Source organism: Aquarana catesbeiana, linkage group LG03 (assembly GCF_042186555.1).
Source record: "Aquarana catesbeiana isolate 2022-GZ linkage group LG03, ASM4218655v1, whole genome shotgun sequence".
NCBI classification, from domain to species: Eukaryota; Metazoa; Chordata; class Amphibia; order Anura; family Ranidae; genus Aquarana; species Aquarana catesbeiana.
In genome coordinates this window covers 178,796,477-178,814,834 of record NC_133326.1, presented here as the reverse complement: position 1 = coordinate 178,814,834, position 18,358 = coordinate 178,796,477, and the positions used below count along the sequence as shown (strand labels likewise).

Sequence of the window (18,358 nt, the reverse complement as noted above, 5' to 3'; positions counted from 1 at the left end):
AGAACAGTGGATCAGACCATGTAGCAAGACCTCATTGTAGTGAATTCTGAATGATCTCAGAAGTGCATCAAATTGTTTTTCAAAGAACGCCCATTAACCACTTGACGCAAAATCACGTACTTGGTACATCATTTGATTTCAAGTGGTTGTACCGGGGTACAGCAGGCATCACCCTGGTACTGATTTTTAGAGCCGATGGTCAGCTCTCTTGTAATAACAACTGGAGTGGCTAGCCAGCCACTTGGTTGTTATTACAAGCAGCGGGAGGGAATGCCCCCCCCCTGCCGTCTTCCGTGGCTTGCCGGGATCGGATTTGATAGGGTCACCGCTATGGTAACCTGAAAGCGATGACATGACATCACTTCCGGTCTTAACGGCACCATTTTTTGAAAATGGTAAAAATTGGCGTTTTTAATGCTTTTAAGTGCAAAAGAGGGATTTGTGGTCTTATCGACCCCAGATCCCTCCATAAAGAGTACCTGTCACATGCTTATTGCTGTCACAAGGATGTTTACATAAAAGTGATACAAAAGAAAAGAATTTAAATCAAAAGGGTAAAATATATATATATATATATATATATATATATATATATATATATATATATATATATATATATATATATATATATAATTAAAAAAAAATGAAAGTGCCCCGCCCCCCAATTCTAGCTTGCAAAGATGAACGCGACCATCCCACACAGGTGGGATTGCCGTGATCATTAGATCATGGGCAGTAATTCCAGCACTAGACCTCCTCTGTACATCTAAAGTGGTGACCTGTAAAGGATTTTAAATCATTGCCTATGGATAGTAAAATTTACATTGTTTGTCACCATGTGGCATGTTTGGTATCTATTTTATTAGTATTACTATATATATTTTACAAAAAAAGTGGGTTATGTACAGTATTGTGTTTTATTGCATTAAAATTTTTAAAAAGTGTTTTTTTTTTCCAAACAATTGTGCTTGAAAAATGCAAAAACAATGTGACTTAAAAAATTGAAACAACTGCCATTTTATTCTCTAGGGTCTCTGCTATATATATACATAATGTTTGGGGGCTCTAAGTAATTTTCTAGCAGAAAATACAGATTTTTTACTTGTAAGCAACAAATGTCAGAAAAAGGCTGGGTCCTTAAAGTGATTGTAAAGGATTGTTTTTAATTTTTTTTAAATAACAAACATGTCATACTTACCTCCACTGTGTAGCTCGTTTTGCCCAGAGTGGCCCCGAACATTCTCTTCTGGGATCCCCCGGCGGCTCTCATGGCTCCTCCCTGCATCAGATAACCCCCTAGGAGAAGCACTCTACCGAGGGGGTTACCTTGAGGGAGCGCTCCTGAGTCCAGCATTTGCGTCCACAGACACGAATGCCAGACTCGGCCCCACCCCCGGCATCCGCTTCATTGGATTTGATTGACAGCAGCAGGGGAGCCAATGGCTGAGCTGCTATCAATCTATCCAATCAAGAGCTGTGGAGAGAGGTCCCCATGGAGAGAGGGACAGTGCGTCCCCGCCAAAGAGATGTAGGGGCTCAGGTATGTAAAACAGGGGAGCTGGGGGTGCCAGTGTTTGCCAGGTGTTTTTTCACCTTAATGCATAATGTGCATTAAGGTAAAAAAATATGAGGGTTTACAACCCCTTTAAGTGCTTAAAATGTGTTTACACAGGGACTACAGTGTTTTCTGTAAGCTGATGAACGCGGTATCCATTTTTTTTTTTTTGTAATGAATTAATAAACTAGATTAAAAAAAAATTGGGGATATCTGGATAATTCTGGATACAATTGCACTCTAAATATTTTATTGAAGATAGCACCACTGTGCATAATCTACTGTACAACATACTGTAGTGAACTAACTAGCAGAAAAATCTTCAGTGACAAGAGAACATGCAGGCATTAACAATAACTTTAGAGAAAGGATTGTAAGATTCAGTGAGGAAATGATAGACAGAGAAGGGTAAGGAATGCCAGTTGGCTATAACAAGATGAAAAAAGACAGACAGAGATGGCCCAGTATATAATTTCATTGAATAAGATGAGCAATGAGAAATGACGTGGGCTAGAATGAGAAAATTAGATCATAAGCTTTTGGCTGACATTACCCATTAATATGCTTGGAAGCAACAAAGCTATTGTTTGTTGAAGACTATTGCCAAAGTGATCAATACAGCTTTAAGCAATCCATTTTCATTACATTTATGAAGATTTTCTTCCCGAGGTTATAATTACTAGAACTCAAACCCTTACTGAAATGTTTTAACTCAGAGGAAATACACAGGATCCTTATTAACACTATCCTCTGTGTGTAGCTAGTCCTTAGTGCTGCCAGGCCAAAGTAAAACCGGGAGTAATTAGTATACATCACAGTGTGGCTCAGAACCGTGCGGGCTTCAAGTACTGTGTCTTGGGAAGTCCTTTCATGCGGTACTTCCAACGCTGTAAAGGTCAACATACTGCAAGCTAGACTGCTGTTAGCTTTCATTCCTGGTTTTGATTCCACACATATCTATTCCGCAAAAACACACAAAAGATTTGTTGCCTCGCACTTCTGTAAAACATACAGGGGTGATAAAATATTAACTTTAGTTTAGTTGACTTTATAAAGATAAAATATACATGAATTGGTAGACTTTTGTTTTTTAAATCAAAGAATGTAAAAACACCAAAAAGCCCAAATAGGTAACTTACAATATGAAAGTCGTGTTTTGCAGAGTAAAATAAGTATTAAAAGGGTTATAGCTCTTCTGAAAGTTTTTTATTTTTTTACTGCTTATAGATGTGTTGAAGAAGGTGAATGGGGTGGAATGTTGCTCTTTGAAGTTTATCATAGGTGTTCTGCCAATAAGGCTTTTACTCCCTATAGTGTGATCATAGTCATCCTTGGAATTTACCCCAGTGTTCTCCTCAAGGATTTTTTTCCCCATAGCTGTGCCCAGCTGCTTCTGGTTTATGCCCAGGAAAAAAACACTGCCCAACTCACTCCCTGGGCTAAACTTGTCCTTTGTGAACTAAGGACTTCTGCAGGTGGAAGCAGGATGGAGAGCAGGGGAAAATCAATAAACTCATATCCAGTGATCTCGTACAAGCTAAATTAACTTGAAAGGGCCCTTCTCTAAGGACCTCAACATTTACAGCTGTCAAATCCCAGTAGTACCTGATAAACAGGAGATCACTGAAGGGATTCTGTGTCCCCGATCTGCACTGGCTGGAGGTAAAGGCCCTTGGTATCCCCATAAACGGCACCTGTCACTATTATCACATAGAGGATTGTTACTAATGAAGTTGAGAGAAAAAAAAAATTTATAAAACCATATAATTAAAAAATGCAAGTTGGAGATCTTATCTCATATGGATATACACACATCAAAAGAACACCATTTGCTTTCTATCATTATTACGAACCAGGAAGATATGTTGCTATGCAGAGTTTACAATATGAACACGTAAAGAGGTCACCACAATCATGCCAGTCACGGTTAGTCCCAGCTTTATTTCTGTTCAATCGGCACTGCAGGCAACAGACTGCAGCACTGATCAGTGTATTCTGACAAATGTGTGGATAGAGAAATTGGACCAGTTTTCTCATTTAATCTGCTGGTTGACCTTAGACTTGTGATATATCTGCTGTTTAATACTTCTGGTGTTGTATCAACCTATTAGAACTTTTCTTGACCTTTGCTAGTTATAGATTAGTTTTGCTTCAACTAGTTGCCCACCATTGCTAATACAAAGGAGTTGATTTACTAAAACTGTAGAGTGCAAATCTGGTGCAGGCAAAGCCTAATCGAACAAGCTGAAGTTAGAAGCTGATCTGCTACCATGCACAGCTGCACCAGATTTTGCACTCTTGAGTAAATCAACCCCAAAATGTTTATCAGCCCCTTTTTTCAAGTGATTAATGAATTTTATAAAGAAAAGTGGACATTGATACATCAAATTTTCAAGATACATATTTGGATACAACACAACATCTAGCGTTCACCAAAATAAAATACTAACAAAATGAATAAAATGTTTAAATTTAGAAATGAGGCAAGGATGTTGGGTTACCTGGGTAACCCCAAAAAAAGGGCGATACCAGAGAAAGCCAGACTAAAACCAAGAACATTTATACATATGTACAGTACCATTTGCCAGGAGGGGAGTGGGGGAAGGAGGAGAGGGAGTGGGGTGGGAGGTATTCAGGGAAAAAAGAAGGGGGGGGACTGCAAAACAAAAAACCAACTACATAGTTAGATATACTACAAATGCAATGTGTAAAGAAGCGACCAAAAGAGAGACTGCAGTCCTGGTTAGATTCAAGTATATAGTTCATAGACTTTCAGACAGATGAGCAGGTCAGCTTTGAAGATGAGATGGTGATGACCAGCTGGTTTAAGAGGCATGAGAAGACAATTGGCCATACCAATCTGTATATCGGAAAGAGGATAAAAGAGATGTTATTTCTGAATCTGACAAGGTACATTCCATAGGGGTGCGCCATTTAGAGGCAAGACGTACTGGTGGAAATAAAGTTTTGCAACTCCATGTCCAGCTGCTCCCTGTACATTCATTTTTTTAGCTCCCTTTTACTATCAGAGATAACAGGAGCGTTAGAGGAAGTCCACTTCTTAAGTATAGCTCTGCAGGCACATTGGGGGGATCTCCCCGAACGATCTATGGTAAGATGTAAAGCTGGAGAACTATAGCTAAATAGTAATGAGGGATCTTTAGGAATAGAGCAGTTGGTTACTTCATATATAAAGCCCATCACCTGGTCCCAGAAATTAGTGACTAAAGGGCACAACCAGAAAATAAGCATATGGGAGGGCCTACTGGAACTGCACAGAACCACACAGGTAGACACCTGAGTATTATCTGTTGCTGATATAAAGGCAATGAAGGCCCTATGAAGTAACTTGAAAAAAGATTCTCTCTAAAGCTCATTGGTCACAAGTGTCTGTACTTTATTAAATCCATCAATGAGTTTGTCATCAAGTGCATAGTAAAGAAAATCCTTATTCCAGTTGGAGACAGATGAGGAAGCGAGCGGTCTTGTAAACTATGAGTAGATAGATATCCAAAAATGAGAAAGATTGTTTTTGGATCAGGCAGTCTTATCAGGGAGAGATGGAATCTCTTGACTTGCCTGGACAACAAGGTTTGACATAATCAAAGCATTGTAGATAGTATAAAAAATATTGAGTTGGCAGTCCAAAGACTTTAATAAGGTCCTTAAATGGTTTTAGAGTACCAGAGTCCAGCTCAAGCACTGACAGAACCTACAAGAGTCCATTACTTCTCAGATGGAAAAAGCTCCATGTTGAGTACTTTGAGGGAACATAGGGTTATCATGAATAGGCAAATACTTTGATATATACAGTAGGGGGAAAGTCCTTGCCAGTGCGGTATCTGAAAAGCAGTTGACAGCTGACGTTATCATAGGCTTTCTCTGCGTCTAACATAACATATGATAATAGCAAAGTCACAGAGGGACCTATTACTCTCAAATTACGTCTCCTGGATTGGTTCTCCAGGTCTTCTACTTGCTCTAGTAAGTTTGTTGAGCTATTGAATATTGCTGGATGGTGGTGCAGGCTTGCAAGAGTTCATCCACCAGTGTGGAGATCCAATGTGCTGCTTCAGAAATCTGCTGTGATTGTTCTTTCAGCTCCTTCATCAGCTGTTCAAGACCAGCAGTCACTGCCTTATCCACTGCTGTGGTAATGGTGGGAGACAGGAGACATTCTACCACGGGAATACGGGTTTTCAAAGAACCACTCAATGTAACTGTGTGAGGCAGGGAGAGATTGGGTGTTGGGTGGCTGCCACCTGGCTTTGTAGGAGTGAGTTGTGTGGGCTCAGCTGGGGCTACAGAAAAATGCTGTTACTCCATGTGGTTTTCAGAGTCGGAATCCATCAGCCATTTGTTTTAAACTGTTGTTTTCTGTCGCTTCAACATATGTGTGCATCTTGCATATAAGTAAATCTACTTGCATATGAGGTGACTTTTACCATCAAGGTTCTAGAATACAAAACTTGTCCCCATAAAATATATATGTATATACCATCATTAGTTGATATCAATTCAGATTATGTAGCTATATACTGTAAGTTCCAGTAAAGTACATTAGAATGTTATCATTTCTTCATTTGGATTGGTTCTTTAAATTATTAAGTGATTGACCTTTTATGGTGCTACAATAATCAATTACCAATGTTGCATCTGGATGATGTGAAGATATCTAAACAGGACCTTCACCCCAAAAGACAAGTATTTGCTCCAGCTACATCCCTATCCCACAATAAGATAATATTTTTTTAAGTGCTTTTGACTTTGTTGTGCTCCTTTCTCACTTAGGTGAGAATGAGATTGTACTCAATTTCATGCATTTGTGGATGTGCTGAGGGCCAATGCCTAACCTTCAGGAAGATAATACTCATCTCAGCACACATACAGGAAGGAGTCTTAAAAAAATAAAGTTTATCAACACAAGTTAAAATGCAGGGGAGTGGAAATTCTGGCCTTAAAGCGGGTTCCACCCAAATTTTGAACAATATCTGTATGTATTCTCTTCATTGCCTAGATGCTGACATGCCGTTTAAAAGAATTTAAATCGCCGTAATTACCTTTTATTTTTCTATTCTTCTTTGCACTTCCTGGTTCTCCTCCTGTGGGAGTAGGCGTGTTTCTAGCCTCTCCCAGACTCCTGGGAGCTAGTCTCAGGCTTCCCAGGATGCCAATGAGCATGTGCAGGAACGAGCGGTGAATGCTGGGGGCACAGCATTCACCACATCCAGGAAATAAATGCTTGTGGGCTTCAAATGCCCACAATGAAGATGGAAACCGCCTGCAGTGAATAATATAAGTTATTCTTTCAGACGAAATCTGACACAGGCGGACATATTACACACAATATGTGAGTATGTAATGCTGAGAAGAAAAGTTTGTGAATGAACTCAAAAAAAAAAAAACGATAGATAGGTGGACCCCCGCTTTAAGTTCACAAGCCAAGTGCTGCTCCCATGGTTGCAACTCCTAAAAACTGTAAATATAAAATAAATCTCAATCTATTTTGTTTTCTCAACAAACTTGGAGTGTTCTTTAAAAAGGCATCTACAACCTGCCTATTTACTATCCATATTGTATGAACTGAGCTGGGTCTAAAAAGGCTTGCTGTTATTCTCGGTGCTCACACATATCTTCCACATCTCCCGCTCAGTGCATACACCCAGTGCTTATGGTAATAAAGAACGACTGACATGATAAAAAACAACATAAAAGCAACAATGGTCCTGCACAGTTTTGCATATTTCATACAGTATATTGAAATTGCTGCACTGGCAGGTAAATTACAAAGCAGGCAATGCTCTTTACTTACCTCTGCTAGCTGATCCACACCACTTGCTGTTCTTGCCAGTGTTACAAGATCATTTTGCATTTTGTCAACCCATTGCTTAATCCTATGGAAAGAAAAACAATAAGCTACATTACAATTAAAGTACAAATATAAAACTGCAGATATTTTAGAACAGTGGTCCTTAAATTGTGGCCTGTGGGCTGGATACAGCCTTTGCTTGCATTTAACTGGTCCTTTGGGCACTAATTCCCTGTCTATCACCAATAGTGGGGCACAATTCCTCCCACTGACACCATTAATGAGGAACTATTCCTCCCACTGACTCCAAGGATTGAGCACAATTCCTCTAGAAAAAACATAATTAATAGGGCACTATTCATTACACTGACAATATTAATGGGAACACTTTTCATCCCATTGACAACAACAGTAGGATGTTATCCCCACCCCCACTGACCAATGACACAAGGTCATTTTTTCTCCCTCTTTATTGCCTAAAAAAAAAACCTAGGTTTGCAGCGTTTAAAGAATGTTGTTGAACTTTGTGCCCTTCTGTGAGAAAAACACTTTACAGAGACCAGCACTGCTAAAGGTTTCTATGTTACAGACCCATTTGAAATAACGAAAATGTACTAAGAACTCCTGATGGGCATCTAAATGTCTATGTTTTTGAAGCGTCAATGCATTTAACTATTTTTTTTTTACATCTAAAGTTAATGTAATACAATTGAATATTTTCATGTTAAAAAAATCTACTATTTTTTACATCTGTACTAGTAAACTAAACTACAAAATTATGAGGATTTAACCAAAGTAGGTACTTTTGGGATTGGATGCCAAATGTTTTTGGTGCAGGAGCCATGTGGTTATGGTGATCAGGTGATCAGTTGGCATTATACATTCACAAGAGCAAGGTACGTATGGATTTGAATGGATTAAATTGGGCATTATGGTTAAAGTTGGGAAGGGGAGGAGGTCAATGTTAATGCTAAATTTAAGGTTAAGGGTTATTTTGTAGGGTTGGGTTATCTTAAACCTGTGCTTTGCCTATGCAGGGCAACTTCACTTTAATGGCAGCAATGTGCATCTCTTTTTGTACTCTACATGCTACATTCTGCATTTTGACACTTTACTATTCGATGTCTTCACATTACCAAATGAAAAGGTCTAATATATGTTGGTTATCTGTAATACCCTTATAATATATACCGTTAAATTGTTTGTGCATGATTGATCTTTTTGGCAGCAAAAAGAAATATTCAGTACTTCCAAGTATGGGGTGCATGTGACTTAGGCACTCAGTGCTGTCACATGGCTGGAAAGAGAGAATCCTCAGACCTGTGTAAGCTCTAAGTAATGACTTGAAATTTACACAATGCATCCTCTCTTTGTTACCAAGGGTCATATAGAGCAGTGATCATCAACCCTGTCCTCAGGGCCCACTAACAGGCCAGGTTTGCAAGATAACTGAAATACATCACAGGTGATATCATTTGCTGCTCAGTGATTGCAGTATTCTAGTCTGCATCTCCCCAAGGTAATACATAAAACCTGGCCTGTTAGTGGGCCCTGAGGACAGGGTTGATGATCACTGATATAGAGTATAGGGTGGAAAAGGTAAGTGTATTCAGCTGGTGTTGGCAACATTAAAGTGAAGCTGTTGCTTTAGTCTGCAGGTTTATGTGTCATAGACAGCTTAAAGTGTTTGTTAACCTGAAAAAAAAAAATCCTGCTCCTTTAAAGCATTTTATACAGCACAGTGCTTGTGCTGTGTCATTTGGCCCCCTGTAACACCTAAAAAACCTGGCAGATCCTGCCAGTCTCTACCCTCCCCTATGTAAACTGACCATTGTGTATCATAGCTGCTGAGCCCTGACACCGTGGTCAGTTTACGTGCCTCAGCCATGCTATCTGCAGCTCTACTGTCCTCCTCCCCCCTCCCTGCTTGTCAGCTCTGTGTGTGAGCTGTGTCCTCCTTGCCCCTCCCTGCTTGTCAGCTCTGTGTATGAGCCGTGTCCTCCTTGCCCCTCCCTTGCTGCTGCCATACTATGCCTCTTATATCGTTCTCTCCCTTTGTTTTATAAAAACGGAGAAGCACAATACCTTACTGAAGACCGAGGCTGAGCGGTCATGTGACCGCCCGAGGCTCTCCTCCTCTCCTCCCAGCTGATGTCAGAGGGAACCTCAGCCCCTCCCTCTGCAGTCCTCGGAGTAGGGCAGGAGAGCCCTAGACGTCAGTTGAGTGCACAGTAGCCCTTCAAAATAAGGTATTGTGCTGCATCAGTTTTATAAAAAAACAGCAGTGAGTGATATAACAGGTTATGACAGAGGGGATTCTACAAAGCACCCATAATGGCCTAACAAACACTTTAAGGATCAGGTTTAGGTTAAGTGTCTAGTAGTATGGGAAGGGATAATTTTATACTTTTTGATTCTCAGCACCAAAAGCTATCAAATTCATTGTTCACAGCACTGAAAGTCAATGTATATAGTATTTATAGGACACACAATAAAATGCCTCTGCATACCTCCCCCTACTTCCCCACGGTGCACTGCCAGAACCCCCAAAATATGACTTTCTGAAAGTCAGTATTTAAATCAGCTTAGATATGGCCCCCACACCCTACCACACTCCCACATCCTATCTGACAGAGCTAGGTTTTGAAAGCTTAGGGACAAGCAGCGGTAGGGGAGAGATGATCAATTAAAGGTGTACGGGGGTACCTCAGAATTTATTCTATTAAATGTTGCCATAACTTTGTAGTTTAATCAATATAGGTAACCATAAACACTTTTTTTAATCTGTGGCACATGTATCAAAGAGGATACTTCTGGCAGATAAAAACTGAAACAGTAACAACACAAACACCAATCAAATGTGCTCTCAAGATACAAGTCAAGTGAATGATTCATTGACAACTCATCTTTTTAAAGGACACTGTCTTACATTATACATGTCGTACATGTATTCAACACTGTGATTTGAAAAATGTGGGCTTTGAAAAACACATCAGTATGATTAAAAAGTCACCACTTAAATTGAAGCAAAACATGGATACAGCTGGTCCTTTAAATTAATCTTTTATTTCTCTACTCCACTTTTCATGCAAAGATTTTGCTGAATAAGATATCCAAGCAATAGAAACTGGGAGCTCGATGAATCATCTAAGCTGGCAGATTGCTATTAGAGAAATTTCAACGCATTTAGATAAAGTCTACTCTTTTTGGTGACCAGAGCTGGGTGTTTATGCAGAGGTGAACAAAACGATGAGAAAACTGGGTGCCAGACAATATTCCAGAATGCCCATTTCAGATTACTTAAATAAAGCCACTTAGACTGGAACATCAAATTATAGCATAAAAAATACAATGAAACGTAGAATGTATGTCTGGCAAATTACATCATTCATTGAAAGAAATGTTAAATGACACTGTACAAGAAAAAAGCCAACCCATTGACCGTGTCTGTATATGGAATTTTACCGAATTAGAAAAGTTATTTGTGTGTATTCCTGTTACACTTATAACAGATTACTGAGTATATGATTAGATACAGTATATTATTTTATATGGGAAATATAGTGATAGACTTGTAGGCATGTGTAACAGTTTGCATCTGGGATAAAGCCTCATATTAGTATTTAAAATAGAACAGAGGTAAGGTGCTACTACCCAATAAGATCTGAATTTTTTTCAGAGCTACCTGGGTGCGGAAAGGCAGTTGCACAGCTGCAATAGCAATCATGTTCAAAAGATGGTCCGCACCTCCTTGCTTTCTCTTTAAAATCTTCAAAATGTATTGGTTCTCATACTCATTAACAGGAAACTCCAACCAATGTATTTTTTGGATAGAATAAGGAAAGTTTAGATCTGGGATATAGTTTTTATTGATGTCTGCCACACCTGAAGATCATTTTCTTTCATTTCCTTTGTGGTCTCCAGGACAGGAAGCAAGAAGATCTTTCCAGCAGAGACACAGGAAGTAACAAAAAAAACCCTAGGGAGGTTTTCCCTGTATAGTCCCAGCGACAGGGAGTAAAACTATAAAAAGGACAGACAGACAGCATTTCTAACCTCTATCTGTACAAAAGACAACACAAAGTGTAATAATAAGACTATGATCATCTTTAAAATAAATCTGCCACAAAGCTGAATGTTTTAAAAAAAGGCCTAGTTTCTTTCCTAAATACACAGAATATAATTTGATTCTAATATTTTTAGGTAAGCTTGATCCAGGGAATATCCGATTGCCTCTTAGGGGATCAGGAAGGCTTTTTTCCCCTCTGGAGCAAATTGGATCATGCTTTATTGTTTTTTTTTTTTTTGCCTTCCTCTGGATCAACTATGGGATAGTAGGATAGTGTATTCAGAGGTTTTCGATTTGTGTGGGTTTTTTTTTGTTTTTGTTCTTTTTTTCCTCTGTCTATTGAACTGGATCTGTTCAATCTGTTAGCTCAGCATCACAATTAAATGCTTTCTGGGCATGGCCACAATGAATATTTATTCACTGTGTCCAGGCATAGAGTAGCATCAAGAATTCAGGCACAGGTGGACCTAACACCATAGCAGTCCATGCAGCTGCTATGTGGCCTGGTGTAGAGGTGAGGTGGGGTGCTCAGGATTCTAATGCCCTGCACACACGATCCGAATATTGTACGACCGATCGTATGACCATTCTCGCTTAATAGTCGCAAGTAGAAATTGAATAGCTAAATAAAGTCACGAAAATTCTCGTATGACAGACAAAAAAATCGGAAGTGATGTCACGTGTTGTAATGTATTTGTATTGTATTTTCGGACGACAACTATACTGACTAAACGAAAATCAATTTTCGGTTATGTCCGATCGAATAATATCGGATGAACGGTTGTGATCGGCTGTCGAAAGTAGTGTACGCACGATCCGAATATCGTACGATCCTTCCTCGGACGACCGTTTTCGTACGATATTCGGATCGTGTGTACGGGCCATAAGGGGTGTTTGTCCTGGTGCGACCTACCAATCTGTGCATATGCAGTAGTTCTATGGCTAACAAAACTTGTCTGGCTTGCAGGAGGCTGTATGCATGTACGGTGCATCTGGAAAGTATTCACAGCGCTTCACTTTTTCCACATTTTGTTATGTTACAGCCTTATTCCAAAATGGATTAAATTCATTATTTTCCTCAAAATTTTACAAACAATACCCCACAATGACAATGTGAAAGAAGTTTGTTTGAAATCTTTGCGAATTAATTAAAAATAAAAAATGAAAAAATCACATGTACATAAGTATTCACAGCCTTTGCTCAATATTTTGTTGAAGCACCTTTGGCACCAATTACAGCCTCAAGTCTTTTTGAGTATGATGATACAAGCTTGGTGCATCTATTTTTGAGCAGTTTTTCCCATTCTTCTTTGCAAGACCTCTCAAGCTCCATCAGGTTGGATGGGGAGCATCAGTGCACAGCCTTTTTCAGATCTCTCCAGAGATGTTCAATCGGGTTCAAGTCTGGGCTTTGGCTGGGCCACTCAAGGAAATTCACAAAGTTGTCCTGTAGCCACTCCTTTGTTATCTTGGCAGTGTTCTTAGGGTTGTTGTTCTGTTGAAAGATGAACTGAGGTCCCCTGCGCTCTGGAGCAGGTTTTTATCAAGGATGTCTCTGTATATTGCTGCATTCACCTTTCCCTCGATCCTAACTTGTTTTATAAGCTGACTTTTAGTAGGCACCATGTCAGTAGCATCCACTCATGATGAAGTTAATGGATATTCACAAAACAGGAAGACATTTGTGATGCACCTTTTTTTTTCCATTTTCATTTTTTCCATTGATATTCGTAAAAAAATACATTTTTATACATATGTGTCGTGCTGTAGCTCTTACAAATCCCATGGGCATATCATTATATGTACCAGATCACTAAATATATCTATAGTGTAGGGAGAAAACTATCGTCCCCCAGAATCTGGGCTTCAAAAGCCAAGCCATGAAGTTAGGAACCAAGAAGCAGGATGGTGGACTGGCCTCTGGGACAAAAAACTGAATGATCAAGGAGTGTCTATGGAAGGTCTTCCAGGAGCATGAGTATGTTTGAGTACTATGTCCTTCTAGCCCAGATCGGGGCAATGAGAAGCACCAGAATGCCCTTCATCTCAATTCTGTGGGGCAGATGAGGAAAGGGAAAGGCGATGATCAGGTTGAACTGATCCCACCGAGTCACCAGAGTATCCACTGTAATGGTCCAAGAATGTCTGAACGAGAACAGAAAAAAAATGTTTTTTTGTTGAATCCGGATGCCAGAAGGTACACATCTGGTGTCTCCTACTATGACAGAGATCTTGAAATACCTCAGGGTCAAGAGACCATACTCCAGGATCAAGACACTGATGGCTAAGGAAGTCCACATACCAATTTTCCATGCCTGGGATGTGCACTTCCTCCCCACAATGGTGGGGTGTCACACTTGTCAGAAAGGGGGGGTGCCTATCGGCCATCATGGCCATCGGGTTCCAAGGCATTTCAGATGCTTGGGTCCAGAGTGTCATATCCAGGTGTTACTAATTTTGCCATTCTCCCATCAAAGCTGGCAGATCTCTACACTGCTCCCTTTTTCTCATGGTTATTGTCAGTGTAACAGAAGAAGAAGGACTGCATGGGTTATTCTCAACCTATCTCAAAGGTTTAATAAGAAGAGCTGCAACTTCAGCATGCCTTTATACTAGAGGTATACAAATGACCATTGATTGTTCAAGTAAAATAATTGTACGAGGAAGGAAATGTGTCTACTAGATCATTTTCTGTAATCAAAATTGCACACATTCATGCAAAGACGTAAATATATGCAAATAATATCTCTCTATTCAAAAGTTAGAATCAAAGACATTGTCATTTATACTAACAATGTGAATGATTTGGAGCATTGTACTACTGTAACTGATCTGCTATATAATTGTAGATGTTTCTTGAATGATCATTATGTATTCTATAGCAGGTAACCTATTACATGCAATTTCATAAACATGACCGCGTGATAAACAAAACCCCCCAAGTAACGCAGTATACAAAGCATCTCACAAAAAAATAAATTTCAAGTAATGCCTGCAATCTGACTTGATGCTCTGTGCAAGCTTCTAGGACATTTACATAAGCCATGTCATGAGAGCAAACATCATGTGAACTTTTTTGGCTGTTGTATAAAACCATTGTTGGTAGCAGTTAAAACTGAAAGGTACATTTTCATAAAAATAACTTTGAAAATGGATTGTGTAGCAATACATTAAATCTATTTTCTTACCAAAAGTAGAGTTTGCCTTTAAATTGACAATTGCCATTTATTAAATTGTACCTTTTAGTACTTTGTAATAACCCCCTTATAATTAGAAGCAGATTTAGTACATGTTCTGCCATCTTTCAAGCTGAGCAATAAATGTTTACGTCCTTTTTTTTATCGATAGATTAGGCAGCTGATAACTGATAACTTTAATTTAGATATTTTAGCTGTCACACAAATGTATACTGGAATATTATTAAAAGTAATGTTTTTCATAACCTGCAAAGCTTTATGACTAATAAGTAGAACTGTAGGAAGCACAAATGTAATGAGAAAAATAACAACTCTATAAAAATTGCTTGTGGCATTTAATTGTAAACGAATGCTGTGATTTTATATTTTTGTGATTATTTATGACCTTCATCTTCTCTAATGTAACACTAAAACAGCTAATTTGATAACAAAACTTTCTGATGCAATAAAACATCTGTTCTTTGTGTTCTACTCACACGATCCCATGAAGCTTAATTTCATGGTCACAAAAACAAAATAAACCAAACAACGTGAATCCTACTAATAAGTTACAACCTGCTGGGCCTGAAAAAAAGAACTTGTACAAGAAAAATTCTAGACATCTTAACTCACAAATTAGCTGATCAAAACGTTTAGCTACTGAGCTTGAATGCATGTTTTCCACTGAACTGGCAAGTGTCTGGCAACCATACAACTTATATGCCTTAATTCCTTTTCCTGGTTAAAATAAATTTGTCACAAAGTAAACACCTGTCGTGGACTTGTATTACAGTAGATATTGATCTCTGATCCCTGGGTTGCATACTACTTCCAGGCCGATAAGGCCACACTGTTATGGAACTACTGTGCAGCTCAAAACAAGAGGAATGGGAGATTGTATCTTGATGTCTTTCTGCAAGTGCTAGTTGTCAGCCATGTTGATCACATGATTTTAGTGCTTTAACCACTTCACATCCTTAGGCTGTTTCAAAATGTCCTGAACTTGAAGTGGTTAAATCAAGGTGCAGGATGTTTAAAAAAAGCAGCTATGATTGGAATATTGTGGCCTGGGCTCACAGCACTCCTAATCAAGGGGGAAATACGGCTGCCAATAGAGAAGAAGAGAGAAGGACCTGTGATGTAAGTAGACCGTGCAAAAAACTGCAGGAAAAAGGTCATTATAATTGGATTTAAACAAATTTTAAAAAATGGTTCGGGGGTTTGGGGGGTGGAAAGGGAAGGATTGAGAATGGGTGAAAAATGTAGGTGGTCTTTAAATTTGAACCCTGGCCAAAACATTTTTTTCTAGTCTATGTATAGTGGAAATGAGGAAGAAGCTCAGCCAGAATTGTGTTAATGTCTGTGTCCCCATTATAAAATGTAATTTTCTTGTATTACTTGATAATAATGTAAAAAAATTTAACAAAACAGCAACGTAAAATTTTCAGTAGGGTAACTTGATCTGCTTACAGCTGTCAAAAGGTGTAATTCTCCCTCATTTGAGATGATTTCTACTCACTTCCGGTTTTGTCTCTGCTATAGGAACTATTCAGAAATCCCCCTCAAGGGGACAAAGGCAGCAATAAGGCTGGCCATAGATGGATCTTTTTTTTTATTCAGCCAGAAGGCTGAATGAAGAAAAAAAGAACAAAACAAATGGATTCCTCCATCTGCACAGTCAAGGTGGATACAGGAATCCTTCCTATTAAGTCATTGTACTGACAGCAGATTGTACTGACAGCAGAGAATACACTGATCTCCTCTGCTGCCACTGAACAAGGAAAATTTCCCAACAAGCTCGTTCAACAGAAGTCTTTAGACCAACTTCTGTTGAGCAGAAGAGACTACTCATGGATCGAAATTCAGCTGGTCCCTGCCAAACTGGCCAAAATTCAGTCAATCTATGGTCAGCTTAAAAGCTTGTGACAAAGACAGTAATAAAGACCTGTGGTTCCAACTCTTCCTCAGTCTTTACAAAACTAGAGATAAACTTTTAGCTGTTGTTCATTTTATGTGTAGCACCCTCCTGGGTTTAGGGAAGTTTGTTAGATAAATTTAGTTTGGCTCCACTTTCTAGTATATTCTGGAGGTTTTTCAGAACATAGTGGGTGGGAGAACAGAGGCTGCAGGTTGAATATTCACAGGACTACCACAAATCCCTGATGGGGTGTGCTTAGGAGGTGGGGGAAGAGCCCAAAAATAGTTTGAGCCTGAGCAGCAAGGAGAGTCTGCAGCATGCTGGTGTAAGGAAGGATTCCAGGGTCCAGCCAGGAGGAGACCCCTCCTGGGCAGAAGCCAGGGAAGGAGCCAGCAAAAGGAAAAAAGGGTCCCAGCTAGGTCTAGCTGGAGGACCTGAAGAGAAAAAATCTCAGGACTCCAGGGGGTCAGAAGAAAGCTCACAGGTGAGTGAGTTTGGGTCTTCCTCACATAGAAAGAGCCAGCTGGATATTGGAAGGAGGCAACCAATGATCCTGTTGCCGAGTGAGTATAAAACCCCAATGCTACAAGAGTGACTGTTTAGAGCTTTAGTCTTGAGAAGAAGACAGGATTGTAGGCAGCTGGGAGATTCTTTGGGATTTGTTACTAGATGAAAAAATAGTCTGAAGTGTTCCAGTACAGCCAAGCAGGGGTGCAATACCGTCGGGTGTTGTATAGGCACAGCTGAAGAAGTAGAAGCCTTTTTGTGTTATTTTTGTAAATAAGTGAACAAGTGCAGCCAGAAAGTAAGTAGTCCGCAACCTGTTCAAGTTCTACAGTTTCAAGGTATCCCATGCTCCCTATCCCCATCCAAGTTCATCTTTCCCCAATAAAAAAAAAAAAACAGAACAAACGCCTAGACTGCTTCTTCAGCTGGAGAGAGACTGCCTAAAATGCAGTGTGCCTGGCTTTGTGTGACCTAAGGGAATAAAATAAGCCCTATCCACCAGCGGCTCTTTAGGGAGTGTGCTACATATGTTACTGACCTGGAACAAGGATGCAGCAAGTAAAGCCAGTGTGAAGTTAGAAGATCTAATCTGGAGACTGAGACTGTGATCAAAATTAGAGGATCTGCATGACAGCCCCGTAAATAGTTTTTTCAGCAAGAGGTCAGAAATTGCAGCCTTCTATTTCTTTCAGCATACGTTTTCTATAAGACCAAAAGTTTGCTTTGTAAAGAATAAGGAAAAGAAATCTCTCGTTTTGCTGCTTTCCTTGCCTCAAAGTGGAGGTGGTAAGACAGACAATGACAGACAATGACAGACAGAAACATTTTTTATGTTGGAGAAACTCATTTCTGAAAGCTAGAGAAAAGCAATTCTTTTTCCATACATTAACCAGCTAGATATATGCTTTTTCTCCATGCATTAATCAACTGGATATATTATTTTTAACCACAGTCATGAAATGACACTGTTTGAAATGAGTATGCTTGCCTATATCAAGATTTCAGACACTGACTTAAAGCATCAGACAATGCATGCCTTTCAAACCGCAAGAGCTTAGATAGGTGTCACTAGAGCACATATGTCACTTTTCTGTATTCTACCTCTTCTGGATCACCTCAGGGGACCTGTCACTGCTAACCTATAGAAAGCTCAGAGAACAGCATGTTTGGGTAGTACTTAGATGTGCTTGACATCCTGGTAAACTTGTGCTAGAGGCAGTTTTATGAAACCGAACTTACATGTGTTATTTACCTCCTGGGTTTTGGGAAAGAAACCATTTTCTGACATTAACTTAAGAATTAATCAATATTATACAATATATGC

At 39.4% G+C, this 18,358-nt stretch overlaps 1 protein-coding gene across 5 annotated transcripts in view; it reads right to left on the bottom strand.

Moving 5' to 3' along the window:
- CACNA2D1 (calcium voltage-gated channel auxiliary subunit alpha2delta 1) overlaps positions 1–18,358 on the bottom strand; it is a 936,653-nt gene that overhangs the window by 739,853 nt on the left and 178,442 nt on the right. For all 5 annotated transcript variants that reach the window (XM_073619561.1, XM_073619559.1, XM_073619560.1 and 2 more), the window contains exon 2: positions 7,368–7,449. In XM_073619561.1, coding sequence (XP_073475662.1) covers positions 7,368–7,449 — 82 coding nt within the window. The remainder of the gene's footprint in view (positions 1–7,367; positions 7,450–18,358) is intronic.